The sequence below is a fragment of the Caretta caretta genome, chromosome 1 (genome assembly GCF_965140235.1).
Source record: "Caretta caretta isolate rCarCar2 chromosome 1, rCarCar1.hap1, whole genome shotgun sequence".
Taxonomy (NCBI): Eukaryota; Metazoa; Chordata; order Testudines; family Cheloniidae; genus Caretta; species Caretta caretta.
The window spans coordinates 212,500,536-212,513,573 of record NC_134206.1 but is presented as its reverse complement, the minus strand read 5'-3'; the positions used below and the strand labels follow the sequence as shown (position 1 = coordinate 212,513,573).

The 13,038-nt window shown below is 49.7% G+C and overlaps 1 protein-coding gene across 1 annotated transcript in view; it reads right to left on the bottom strand.

Annotated features, from left to right (window-relative positions):
• The window catches only part of GNB3 (G protein subunit beta 3), a 35,252-nt gene that overhangs the window by 15,152 nt on the left and 7,062 nt on the right, over nucleotides 1–13,038 (bottom strand). The window contains exons 2-5 of the mRNA XM_048821056.2: nucleotides 12,391–12,492; nucleotides 11,653–11,691; nucleotides 11,347–11,453; nucleotides 11,154–11,217 (exon numbers count right to left, since the gene is read on the bottom strand). Of these exons, the coding sequence (XP_048677013.1) occupies nucleotides 11,154–11,217; nucleotides 11,347–11,453; nucleotides 11,653–11,691; nucleotides 12,391–12,447 (267 nt within the window). The 5' untranslated portion in view covers nucleotides 12,448–12,492. The remainder of the gene's footprint in view (nucleotides 1–11,153; nucleotides 11,218–11,346; nucleotides 11,454–11,652; nucleotides 11,692–12,390; nucleotides 12,493–13,038) is intronic.

The window sequence follows — 13,038 nt, the reverse complement described above, 5'->3', positions numbered from 1 at the left end:
TAAGAAGCAGGCATCAGAATGGAAGGTGTGAAGGGCAATTAGTTAAGTTAACTGGAAGCTGTTAAAGGAGATTGTTAAGGGAGGCAGGTAATTGAAGTTACGTGACTGGTCTCAGGGATCTCGCAGGGTGGTGACTAAAATCTTTTTCTTCTTTTGTCTGTAACTTCTCTGTAACTTGTTCTCCAAAAAACTGTATAAATTAAGAGACACAAGCCCCACTCGGGGGGCTCACTTCTAAATGTATTAGCAGAGCAGCTTTGCTAATAAAATAGAGTGGTCTGATAAATTGTGAGTCTGAGTCAAACTTTGACAGGATGGAAGACCACGAGTGTCAATGAAGCCCCCTCGCACTAGGCCCAAGTGTCCTTGCCCCCCCCCCCCCCCCCCCCGCCTGGAGGCACTGGCAGCAGTTATGCTGAGGATCTGCAACAATATGTTGCAAAGTCAGACTGCCTGAAACTAAACAAGGCCAAACAGGGCAGATATGGAAGAACAATGCTGAATAAAGCAGCTTTATGTATGGTTTAACAGATGGTACAGAGAACAAGTTAACAAGCTGGTAACTGGATTGGCTGGCTATATGGATATTTAGGGCAGCTTGCTATTGGATAAGTATGCTGAAGAAAGGATGTATAAAAGCCTATGTAACTTCCTGCTCTGTGTGCAGGATTTGAGATTCTATTCTCCCTGTACCTTGTTTGCAGCTGCAAATAAACTTTTCTGCTTCTCCACTCTGTTGTGATTATTGGGTGACGCATACCGGGCAATGAACCTTGCTGTTGTTCACCTCTGGCACTGGGTGCCGGCAACAGGGAAGAAAGGTAAGCAGCAGGATATGGACCCTGGACTTCAGAAAAGCAGACTTTGACTCCCTCAGGAAACTGATGGGCAAGATTCCCTGGGGGACTAACATGAAGGGGAAAGGAGTCCAGGAGAGCTGGCTGTATTTCAAGGAATCCCTGTTGAGGTTACAGGGACAAACCATCCCGATGTGTCGAAAGAATAGTAAATATGGCAGGCGACCAGCTTGGCTTAACGGTGAAATCCTAGTGGATCTTAAACATAAAAAAGAAGCTTACAAGAAGTGGAAGGTTGGACATATGACCAGGGAAGAGTATAAAAATATTGCTCGGGCATGTAGGAATGAAATCAGGAGGGCCAAATCGCACCTGGAGCTGCAGCTAGCAAGAGATGTCAAGAGTAACAAGAAGGGTTTCTTCAGGTATGTTGGCAACAAGAAGAAAGCCAAGGAAAGTGTGGGCCCCTTACTGAATGAGGGAGGCAACCTACTGACAGAGGATGTGGAAAAAGCTAATGTACTCAATGCTTTTTTTGCCTCTGTCTTCACTAACAAGGTCAGCTCCCAGACTGCTGCGCTGTGCATCACAACATGGGGAAGAGATGGCCAGCCCTCTGTGGAGAAAGAGGTGGTTAGGGACTATTTAGAAAAGCTGGATGTGCACAAGTCCATGGGGCCAGACGAGTTGCATCTGAGAGTGCTAAAGGAATTGGCGGCTGTGATTGCAGAGCCATTGGACATTATCTTTGAAAACTCATGGCGAACGGGGGAAGTCCCGGATGACTGGAAAAAGGCTAATGTAGTGCCAATCTTTAAAAAAGGGAAGAAGGAGGATCCTGGGAACTACAGGCCAGTCAGCCTCACCTCAGTGCCTGGAAAAATCATGGAGCAGGTCCTCAAGGAATCAATTCTGAAGCACTTAGAGGAGAGGAAAGTGTTCAGGAACAGTCAGCATGGGTTCACCAAGGGAAGGTCATGCCTGACTAATCTAATCGCCTTCTATGATGAGATTACTGGTGGATGAAGGGAAAGCAGTGGATGTATTGTTTCTTGACTTTAGCAAAGCTTTTGACACGGTCTCCCACAGTATTCTTGTCAGCAAGTTAAAGAAGTATGGGCTGGATGAATGCACTATAAGGTGGGTAGAAAGTTGGCTAGATTGTCAGGCTCAATGGGCAGTGATCAATGGCTCCATGTCTAGTTGGCAGCCGGTGTCAAGTGGAGTGCCCCAGGGGTCGGTCCTGGGGCCAGTTTTGTTCAATATCTTCATAAATGATCTGGAGGATGGTGTGGATTGCACTCTCAGCAAATTTGCGGATGATACTAAACTAGGAGGAGTGGTAGATACGCTGGAGGGCAGGGATAGGACACAGAGGGACCTAGACAAATTGGAGGATTGGGCCAAAAGAAATCTGATGAGGTTCAATAAGGATAAGTGCAGGGTCCTGCACTTAGGACAGAAGAACCCAATGCACAGCTACAGACTAAGGACCGAATGGCCAGGCAGCAGTTCTGTGGAAAAGGACCTAGGGGTGACAGTGGACGAGAAGCTGGATATGAGTCAGCAGTGTGCCCTTGTTGCCAAGAAGGCCAATGGCATTTTGGGATGTATAAGTAGGGGCATAGCGAGCAGATCGAGGGACGTGATCGTCCCCCTCTATTCGACATTGGTGAGGCCTCATCTGGAGTACTGTGTCCAGTTTTGGGCCCCACACTATAAGAAGGATGTGGATAAATTGGAAAGAGTCCAGCGAAGGGTAACAAAAATGATTAGGGGTCTGGAACACATGAGTTACGAGGAGAGGCTGAGGGAACTGGGATTGTTTAGTCTGCAGAAGAGAAGAATGAGGGGGTATTTGATAGCTGCTTTCAACTACCTGAGAGGTGGTTCCAGAGAGGATGGTTCTAGACTATTCTCAGTGGTAGAAGAGGACAGGACAAGGAGTAATGGTCTCAAGTTGCAGTGGGGGAGGTTTAGGTTGGATATTAGGAAAAAATTTTTCACTAGGAGGGTGGTGAAACACTGGAATGCGTTACCTAGGAAGGTGGTGGAATCTCCTCCTTAGAAGTTTTTAAGGTCAGGCTTGACAAAGCCCTGGCTGGGATGATTTAATTGGGGATTGGTCCTGCTTTTGAGTAGGGGGTTGGACTAGATGACCTCCTGAGGTCCCTTCCAACCCTGATATTCTATGGTTCTATGAACACTGATAAAAAAAAAAAATTGCCTGGATGAATGTGGCCAGTGATTGCTAGAGCCACTGGCTGAGCATGAGCCCCTGCAGAAGAGGATTAAGGCTATTAGCACAGGGTGGCTGGGATAGCATATGCACAGACCCCCTATTATCAATTTAAAAATGTAAACATTTAATAGGTGGGCACTGGAGGCAGGAATCATGGGTAAATGTCAGCATAGTGACACTGAATGAGAGGTGATAGGGTGGGGATTGATGGTGAAGGGCCTTGAAAGCAGCTTATGTTTGATGTGCTAGAGAATGGGGAGCAAGTGGAGGGATTCAAAGAGAGGGGTGACATCAGAGTGATGGGTTAGAAAAATGATCAATGCAGCAGCATTCTGGATAGATCTGGGTGGGGCAAGATGGCATTTGTCAAGGCCAGAGAGAAGGACGTTGCAGTAATCAAGGCACAGGATGATGAGAGCTGGGTGGATGGACAGGAAAAGCTGTATCTTAGGGCAGGTCTATATTATAGCAGGGATCAATGCTCTGAGATCGATCCACCGGCGGTCGATTTAGCGGGTCTAGTAAAGACCCGCCAAATCGACTGCAGATCGCTGTCCAGTCAACTCCTGTATTCTACCCCCAAGGAGAAGAGTAAGGTAAGTCAACAGGAGACTTTCTCCCGTTGACCCCCCACGGTGTAGACCCAGCGGTAACTCGACCTAAGGTACGTCGACTCCAGCTACATTATTCATGTAGCTGGAGTCGTGTAGTGTAGTGTAGACTTACTGCGGTAGTGTAGACATAGCCTTAGAGATGTTATGCAGAAAGAATCAGCAAGATTTAGACATAGCCTGGATGTGAGGACCTAGAGAGAGGTCTGTCTCGGATCCACAGTCCAGTGCTCTGGAACAGTCCCTGGGAGGACCCCTTCTGTGTGTCAGCCCCCTTAGGGTGACACTTGCACTGGGGTAGGCCTCTTGGCTTCACTGCCTCCAGGGACTCAATCTCGGAGCCTTCAGCACCCCTGCTTCTCACCGTGAGCTCCCCTCAGCAAGTTCACCTGTATTGGACACCTAGGAAAGACTTGCACACCCAAATGGAGCAATGCACCCTCAACTTTCTGACTGCAGTGACTCTCAGCCAGTGCTGTAAAAGCAGAAGGGTTTATTAGCTGTCTGGAACACAGCAAAGAAACTCTTTAGTTAACATAGAGCACTGGCTCTCAACCTTCCCAGACCACTGTACTCCTTTCAGGAGTTTGATTTGTCTTGTGTATCCTCAAGTTTCACTTCACTTAAAAACTCCTTGCTTCCACAATCAGACATAAAAATAGAGAAGTGTTACAGCACACTAGTACTGAAAAATTGCTGACTTTATCATTTTTACCATATAATTGTAAAATAAATTAGTTGTAGTATAAATATTGTACTTAAATTTCAGTGTATAATATATAGAGCAATATAAACAAGTCATTGTCTGTATGAAATTTTAGTTTGTACTGACTTTGCTAGTGCTTTTTATGTAGCCTGTGTAAAACTAGGCAAATATCTAGAAGAGCTGATGGAAGACCTCTGAATACCCCCAGGGGTACGAGTACCTCTGGTTGAGAACCACTGACATAGAGAATGGAAAGTTACAGCAGAGTCCATCTGCGTCAATTCAGAGCTCAGAGCCCTCTGAACCCTTTGTGGTCTGATTCTAGAAACTTCTCTCTACCTCCAGCAGCCCACACAATACAACCACTCTAGTCCCTCCCCAGTCCTTTGTTCTTCAGTTGGTCACACCCAGCTGGTTTCCTTAGGAGGGTGGGCCATCCATGGTCATTTGTTGCTAGGTGCCAAATATCCAGGCAATTGGAGTGGCCAGTGTCTTCTGGGACTCTACACAGGCACAGCCCCCAGGCAGCTAGGCATTGGTCCTGCCTGTATCTCTGGGTCTCTGCAAAGAGTACACAACCTTCCCCACCCCCCACCTATTTAACTATGCACCACACAGGGGAAAACAGAGGCACACACAGTAGTCACCCAAAATTAAAAATATGAAAAATTCCCACTCTTCCCCCTTTGAGACAAACTGAATGGGGTCACTTCAGCCAGTGACCTGGGGAAGTTTGAACCCACCAATGTTACCCATACGTGCACAGCATCTTTCCCAGTTTCTTGGCAGTTGTTCTATCAGGCACATGACACGTCCATGATCCTTTTAGCACCCTACTAATCCATGGCACTTACTGTTTCCAATACCTAGCTCAGAACAGTTTCACATTCTCCCTTAGGACTGGTCTGTTCAATGGCACTCGCAGGGTGCTCATGAGGAGCTCTCAAGTGGCCCCCAGCCCTTTTACCACCCCAAAACTTTTGGCTGGGATCTTGGCACTGCCTCTTCCAGCTCGTCTGCCAGGGAGTGAGGAGTGCAGTGACCCCACATTCCTCTGTGTGTCAGCTGTCTTGGCTGCAGCCTGGAGTGTCCTTACCCTTGGTTGGAACCTGTGAGCATTGGGTCTTAACCCAGTCACAACTCTGGGGCTCTGGTATCCCAGCGTCTGGCGAGGGAGGCAGGGTGCTTCTGCACATTGGTAGGCCCCCTCTGGAGTTGTGTCCCAACCCCAGCGCTGTGTACGTGCAAGGAGCCCATCTCCCATCCCAGGGTCAACCCAAGTCTGAGTCCTCTCCCAACCTCTTTTCATGGAGGGCTGTAATTTGGGCTGGAACATTTTTAGTCGCTGTGGTGCTGAATGCCAGCCCCCTTACTGCTGCCCACGCCTCACCCCCACCCCCTCCTCAAGCTGAGGCTGGGAGCAGGGCTGTGTCTCTGGGAGGGGGGTACCTGGACAGCAGTAAGGGAGCTGAGGCTGTGGCCACAGCTGGGGGTGGGCATGGAGCCAGGAGTGGAGCACCGGGCACAGGGCCAGCGGCTGGGGAGTGGAGCCTCCAGCCAGGACCCAGGTGAGGGGTTGGGGAGTGGGGCACGAGGCCAGTGGCCAGGGAGCGGGGCCGGTGGCCAGGAACTAAGCCCCAGGTGCGGGACTGGTGTCCCAGGCTGAGGGTTGGGAGCAGGACCCCGGGTGCGGAGCCAGCTCTGGGGAGTGGGGCTGCAGCACCCCCTGCACCCGTACTTCCCACGCCTATGGATTTGGGTTTTCTTCATTAAGAGAACCCACCATGGCCACCCTCTGACCCGGCACATCTGTTACCAGCAGCATCCTTCCAGCTGCTTCCCCCTTCCCTGAGCCTCTCTCACCCCTGGACAACGCAAGCATGATTGGCAGTTGTTCTGCCCTGCCTCGGTCTCCCCATGCTCAGCTGGGTTCTCAGCTCCCACAGTGCCCAGCTCTGCCTTTGCTTTCCCAGTGAGGGTAGACAGTGAGCTTGTTGCTTTGGTCACAGCATCCTGTGTGGAGATGGACAGTGACCATCTTCTGTCCCACTCAGCCACAGGTGTCTGGTTACAGACTGGCAGGGGTCTGACCCTTAGCATTAGCAGCTCTTCCTTTGTGTTACTAGCCAGGGAGAATACTCCCACTTCCCTGCCAGTCAGACCTTTTGCATGTTAACTGACACCTGCATTCTCAGCCTTCTGGCTCCCTGGATTCAAATCCTTGGTCGTTCCAGGTGCAGGGACTGGATCCTGTCTTAAAGTGACACAGTCATTTCCCAAAAGGACATCAAACTGATGTCCTGGAGAACCAGCCACTCTGCTCCCTCCTGTCTCTGCACAGGGATCTGAGCCATAAGCGGGGCAAATGGCTTCACATTTGGGACCTTCACCTAAGTTACACAGCCCTTCAGCATTTGATGGGGTTGTACCACACAGGGTTTGACAAGGATTCTCTCTGTCCCCGAGTCTCTCCACCCCATGAATGTCTTTCCATTAACCACCATCTTCCACTCCCAGTGGGGATCAGATGTGCCTGAGCCCAGGAGAGTACAACAGGATATGTGTACTGGGGCTTGGAGTGTCCCTGAGGAGCTGGATGTGTGACTGCTTCCCTCCAAAAACTCAGTCATATAGTTCACTCTCTGAGCCTGAGTGACAGACTGCCTTCCTAGTCACACAGAGGCTGACATAGCTCCTCTGTCCTGGGCATTTGCCAAGTTATCCCTTTTAGGGTTCTGCTTGGCCACCATTTCCTTGGTCTTTGGGCATTGTTGCATTTATGCCCTTTTTGCCCGCAGAAATTGCATCTCAGGTCTCTGAGATCCCTTGGAGGAGGTCTGTTCCCCTCAGTCACTCCCCAACTCTGGGTTTACCTGAGTTCCACTTCTGGGATGCATCCATGGGTTCCCTTTCCCCGGCTCCATGCTTAGGCCAGTCCCCTTTGGCCCTTTCTTCACACCCGGACCTACTGTCCACAAACTCATCTGCCAACATGCCTGCACTCTGCAGGTCTTTAGACTTCCTGTCTACTAACCACATTTTGAGGTCGTGAGAACAGCTCCAACCCAACCCGGTTATACAAATCGTCCAGGGTAGTGACCCCTGCACCATTACACCATTTGCAGAAATATTCTCCCATCAGAGTGGTGACTTCAGTGCTTAATTTGTGCCAGGGCTTGCCAGGGCTGAGCTACGTCACTTATGAAAGTAAAAACATTGCTTGAGCCCCGGCACCTAATTGTTTGAGTCCCACACCTCTTTCATTAGAAATTAAGCACTGAGTCACTTCCGTGTAGGTTTCAGAGTAGCAGCCATGTTAGTCTGTATTCGCAAAAAGAAAAGGAGTACTTGTGGCACCTTAGAGACTAACAAATTTGTTTGAGCTGTAGCTAATGAAAGCTTATGCTCAAATAAATTTGTTAGTCTCTAAGGTGCCACAAGTACTCCTTTACTTCCATGTAGGTTACACCTGAGGTCCAAAACCTTTTCCTGTATGCCTCACGGGTCAATTCAAACTTAAGCAACAAAGTTGTTGAGCAGTTCATAGTCCCCAGTAACCACTCTGTCCATCTGGCTATATGCATCTATGGGTTTGGAACAGGGTAAGGTGGTGAGACAGCAGAGCCAATCCTCAGGGTCAGTCTGGTTCAAATTGCAAGCCTTTTTAAAGGCAGTGAGGTAGGCATCTATATTCCCCCCTCCTTAAACTGGAGCAACAATTTGGTATCTAGATTCCCTGAAGAATAGACCTTTCCCCACTTACCTCTTGGTGGGTCCTCTTACCCCATAGCTTCTCCATCTCCAGTTCATGCTTCTGCTATTCTTCCTCATGCTTCTGCTGCTTCTCCCGGTTCTCTAGCTTCTGCTGCTCCAGCTGCAGCTCTTTTGCTCTCAGCTCCAACTACTTCAAATCTACCAATGGGAAACCAGGTCATGAAGACCCGCCCTACTGGATGGGGAACCAGGTCTGGTGGGCATCCTGCTGCTGCCTCTGGTTCTCCCAGACTCTCTTGAAGCCCCACTTGGGCCTGGAACCTGCTTCTTAGACTGATCATCCTTCTCCAGCCATGCAATCAGCTGTGCCTTGTTGAGCTTCCCAATGCTTAGTCCACTCTCCCTGGACAGGTTTGCAATATTTTTCTTAGGGAGATGGTTATACACCATTTCCTCCCTGTTTCCTTTAACTTCCCTTGGTTTACCACTCCCAACACTTCTGGTGCCTTCAGCAGCCAACTGTCTACTGGGTATATTTGCCAACCATTGTCACGGAGTGTGGGGGAGTCTGGGCCCTGCACCCCTCTTCTTGGGATTCACCGTGACTCTCAGCCAGCCAGTAAAACAGAAGGTTTATTGGACAATAGGAACACAGTCTAAAACAGAGCTTGTGGGTACAACCAGGACCCCTCAGTCAAGTCCTTCTGGGGGGCTAGGGAGCTTAGACCCCAGCCTTGGGGTTCCCTGCATTCCACCACACAGCACAAAACTGAAACCAAAACCCCATCAGCAGGCTCTCTCCTGCAGCCTTTGTCCAGTTTCCCAGGCAGAGATGTTACCTCCCCCATCTCCCTCCTGGCTCAGGTTACAGGCTCTCAGGTATCCCATCCCCAATGAAACTCCCCTGCCACATTCCGAGGTCAACACGGCTCCCTACTGTGTCACAATCATCCTCTGCTACCACCTATCATGGATCCACAGGTCCGGGTGCTCTTGAATGGCTCTGGAACAGTCGAGGACCCCTTCTGTGTGTCAGCCTCCCTAGGGTCACACTGTCACTAGGGTCGGTCTCTTACCTTCATTGCCTCCAGGGACCCAACCTCAGAGCCGTCAACGCCCCTGCTTCTCACCATGAGCTCCCCTCAGTGAGTCCACCTGAATTGGACACCTGGAGAAGACTTGCACACCCAAAAGGAGCAATGCATCCTGATCTGTAGTGACTCTCAGCCAGTGTTGTAAAAGCAGAAGGGTTTGCTAGCTATCTGGAACGCAGTATAGAAAGTCCTTAGTTAACATAGGAAAGTTACAGTAAAGTCCATTTGGGTCAATCCTGAGCCCCCTGGCTCCCTCTTTAGTCCCAGACCAGAAGCTTCCCTCTGCTTCCAGCAGCCCACACAATACAACACCTCCTGCTGCTCCCCACTCCCCAGTCCTTTATTCTCCAGCTGGCTTCCTAAGGAGGATGGGCCATCCATGGTCATTTGTTGCTAGGTGCCAAATGTCCAGGCAATTGGAGCGGCCATTGTCTTCTGGGACTCTCCATGGGCATGGGCCCCAGGTAGCTAAGCGTTGGACTTGCCTGTATCTCTGGGTCACTCCAAAGAGTAAAGGACCTTTCCCCTAGTTAACTATGCCAAACACAGGGGAAACTGAGGCACATACAATAGTCACCCAAAATATTATGAAAAATTCCCCCTCTGTCACAAGCTCCAAATCAAAGATGACACCTGGGTTATGGGCCTGAGTGACAGGCAGGATGGTGGTATTGTCCACAGCGATCAAGACCGAAGGTAGAAAAGAGTACTATTATTCTCACTTCCCTGAGATCATAGAATCTCAGGAGGTCATCTAGTCCAACCCCCTGCTCAAAGCAAGACCAATCCCCAATTTTTGCCTCAGATCCCTAAATGGCCCCCTCAAGGATTGAACTCACAACCCTAAGTTTAGCAGGCCAATGCTCAAACCACTGAGCTATCCCTCTAGCTTTACTAGATTGAGTATATCAAGTCTGTTCTTAAAACACATGGTGTACCTAACCTCATGCTATCTGACAATGGGCCACAGATTAGTGGGCATAAGTGTAAGCAGTTTCAGTGAAGTACTTAAGTAGACATAACTGCTAGTCCCCATCATCCCCATTCCAATGGGTTGGTGGGAAACAGTCAAAATAATAAAGTATCTACTGAAAAAGGCTGAGCAGTCAGATTCTGATCCATATTTAACACTATTAAATTACAGAATATCACCAATGAAGCACAAGTTGTTACTGGCTGACATTTATTTCACAGAAAACAGAACCAGAATGCCTGTAATGATAGAAGCTGATGTCAGAGAAACTGGGGACTTGCAGATGTATAAAGAGTCAGAAAAGGCCAAACCCCACCCCCCCGCCCCAAAAATCATTATGACCTAGGTTCCCAGGAGCTGCTAACACTTCAAGAAAATGACACCATGCATATCTATCATGAAAAACAATAGCTGCGAATAGCAGTGGTTTCACTTGAGGTTGCCTCCCCAGACAGACACTTACTGAAGAGGAATAGGTGACACCTTCTCCAACTTCCACAAGAAAGGGAGATAAGGGGCACTGAGTTTGCCATTTTGCCCAGGAAGGTCTCAGACAGGTAACAAGCACAGCAAGTTAAGATAGAAGAGCCCGAGCACTTAGCACTCCAGAATAAATGGACTCTGCCTTCTGACAATAGCAGTACTGATATTTCAAGGTAGACCTGCAGGTCCAAGCAATGGTGCAAAGCATCTCAAAGATTAATTACACATTGTAAATTCAGTCAGTAGGTGGATTGTAAGTATTTTGAATTGTATGTTATGTAATATAGATTGTAAATTGTTATCTTTAAATCTGGCTGGGAAAGGAAGACTTGGGGAACTGTACCTTTAAGAGGCTCATGTTATGTAGTGCAGAGGCAGTTGGAACTGAGCCACTAAATGAAGCAGATCACTGAACACCACAATATGACAAGGAGCATGGCAGAAGTTTGGCTGAGGGGGAGCTCCCAGCTACTCCACTCCTGGCCTCCCCTAATAGGTGATTCTGGCTACTGGTGTGTGCACCTGACTCTTACCTTATTGGTTGTGTAAGTGTCCCACACGATCAGTTTTCCATCTTGCGAGGCACTGACCAGGAGTCTACGAGAGAGGAACCAGGCCCTGTTAGTGTCACCTCTCCCATTGGGCCCCTCCCACCAGCATCCCCCCCTCCCCTCCCTGTCACTGCACCAGCTCAATAAGCAGAGGGGCAGCCAGCGTTTCACTCACTTGGAGTCCGTGCACCAGTGCATTGCATAGATCTTGGCCAGGTGCCCACGCAGGGTCCTCCGCGTACGCATCTGAATGCGTCCAACTACCTCCACCCCGGACACAATCTAGGGGGGTGGGAGATTCCCCCAAGGAGAGAGAGAGTTAAACCTCTGCCAGCAGGGAAGGGGGCTCTCCCACCCCCCACATTGCCACATGGCTCCATCCCTCATTTCCTCTCCAGGCTGTTCTGGGAAGGCCAGCCTGGGGGTTGTGGCTGATTCGCACATCCACACCCGGCTGAGGTTGGCTAGCACCATCTCCTACCTGAGCAAGTGTAGTGTCCGCACAGGCTTTCCGTGCATCCTGCAGGGAGAGAGGAAGTGGCAAGAGACAGAGAAAGCATGAGAGATGGGAGGCAATGGCAAGAGAGACTCAGGCACAGGATTTGAAAACCTCTTTAGATTTATTTCCATTGTAAGCTCCTTGGGTTGGGGACCATCATTTTGTTCTGTTTGTATAGCACCCAGTGCAACAGGCTCCTGGGCCATGGCGAGGGCTCCTGGGCACTATGGTAATAACACAAATAATCATAAAGAATAAGTTGGGGCACAACCCCCACCTCCTCCCCCACCCCAGGCTATAAATCTACTTTTCTCCCCACACTAAGCCCCTCCACTGGGGTGCACTCCACGCACCCCCCAAAGGACAGGGAGATTAAATACTGGGGAGGAGAGGAAGGAATTGAATTCTATGATGTGACATTCCTTCCCTGGCCTCACAGACCACCCACCACTCATCCCTACCACATGCCATGCACATTTCTTTCTTATTGGAGGGGAGGGGGGTTTAGTAGTTGCCTTCTTAGTAAGGGCTCTTGGGATTAAGGCAGGAGAGAGCTGAGTTCTCTCTGGATGGGAATTCCCTGCTGTGGAAGGAGGGCTTCCTTCAGGATAGGATTATTTTGGGCGGAGTGAAGCAGCTCCCTTGGGCTGGGATTCCCCTGGGCAGATGGGAAGGGGGGAGAAAGTGGGGCACATGGTCTGGCTCCATCTCCAGTGTTACCGCAATCTGCTTCTTCAACTGCTCGGCCTCTTGCCTCATCTGGTCCATTTCACCCATCTTGCTCGGCTAGCAATGGGCCCTCCACTCGGGATAGCCTGAGTCCTGGAGAGACCAAAACAGGGGCGGGGTGCGGTCAGAGGCCACTAGTTAGAAGGTCTCGCCTCTCCCTCACACCTCCCATTGCTCAGCATCTCAAAGGACTTTACACACTCCATGTGCACATGGAACACTTTGACCACCTGCTGAGATGCAGCCATCTCTGGAGTGGGACTTGGCAGCCATTTAACAGCTGCATTACAGGGCACTTTGGGACAGGAAGTGGAGTGCTGTATCTGGTTGAACCTGTGGGAGGAATGTAAGAAGGAGGAATGGACTCATCTCAGTTGAGGTTTGGCCAAGAAAATGCAGTTCATTCCCCAACTCATGGGGAGAGTGACAGATCTCAGGCAATCAGGATTCATATTTTCTCTAAAAACATCTCTAGCGTCACACAGCACTGTGACCTGTGCTAAGTCAGAGCGGAGAGGGAGTCAGTTACACAGCTCTCTGAAATCTACTTAAAATGTCCAGTTTTCTCCAGTAACTCCAGCTCCTGCCCCAGTCTGCAGATCCCATCCTGTCTCCTACACACCTGCTCTTTGTTAGTTC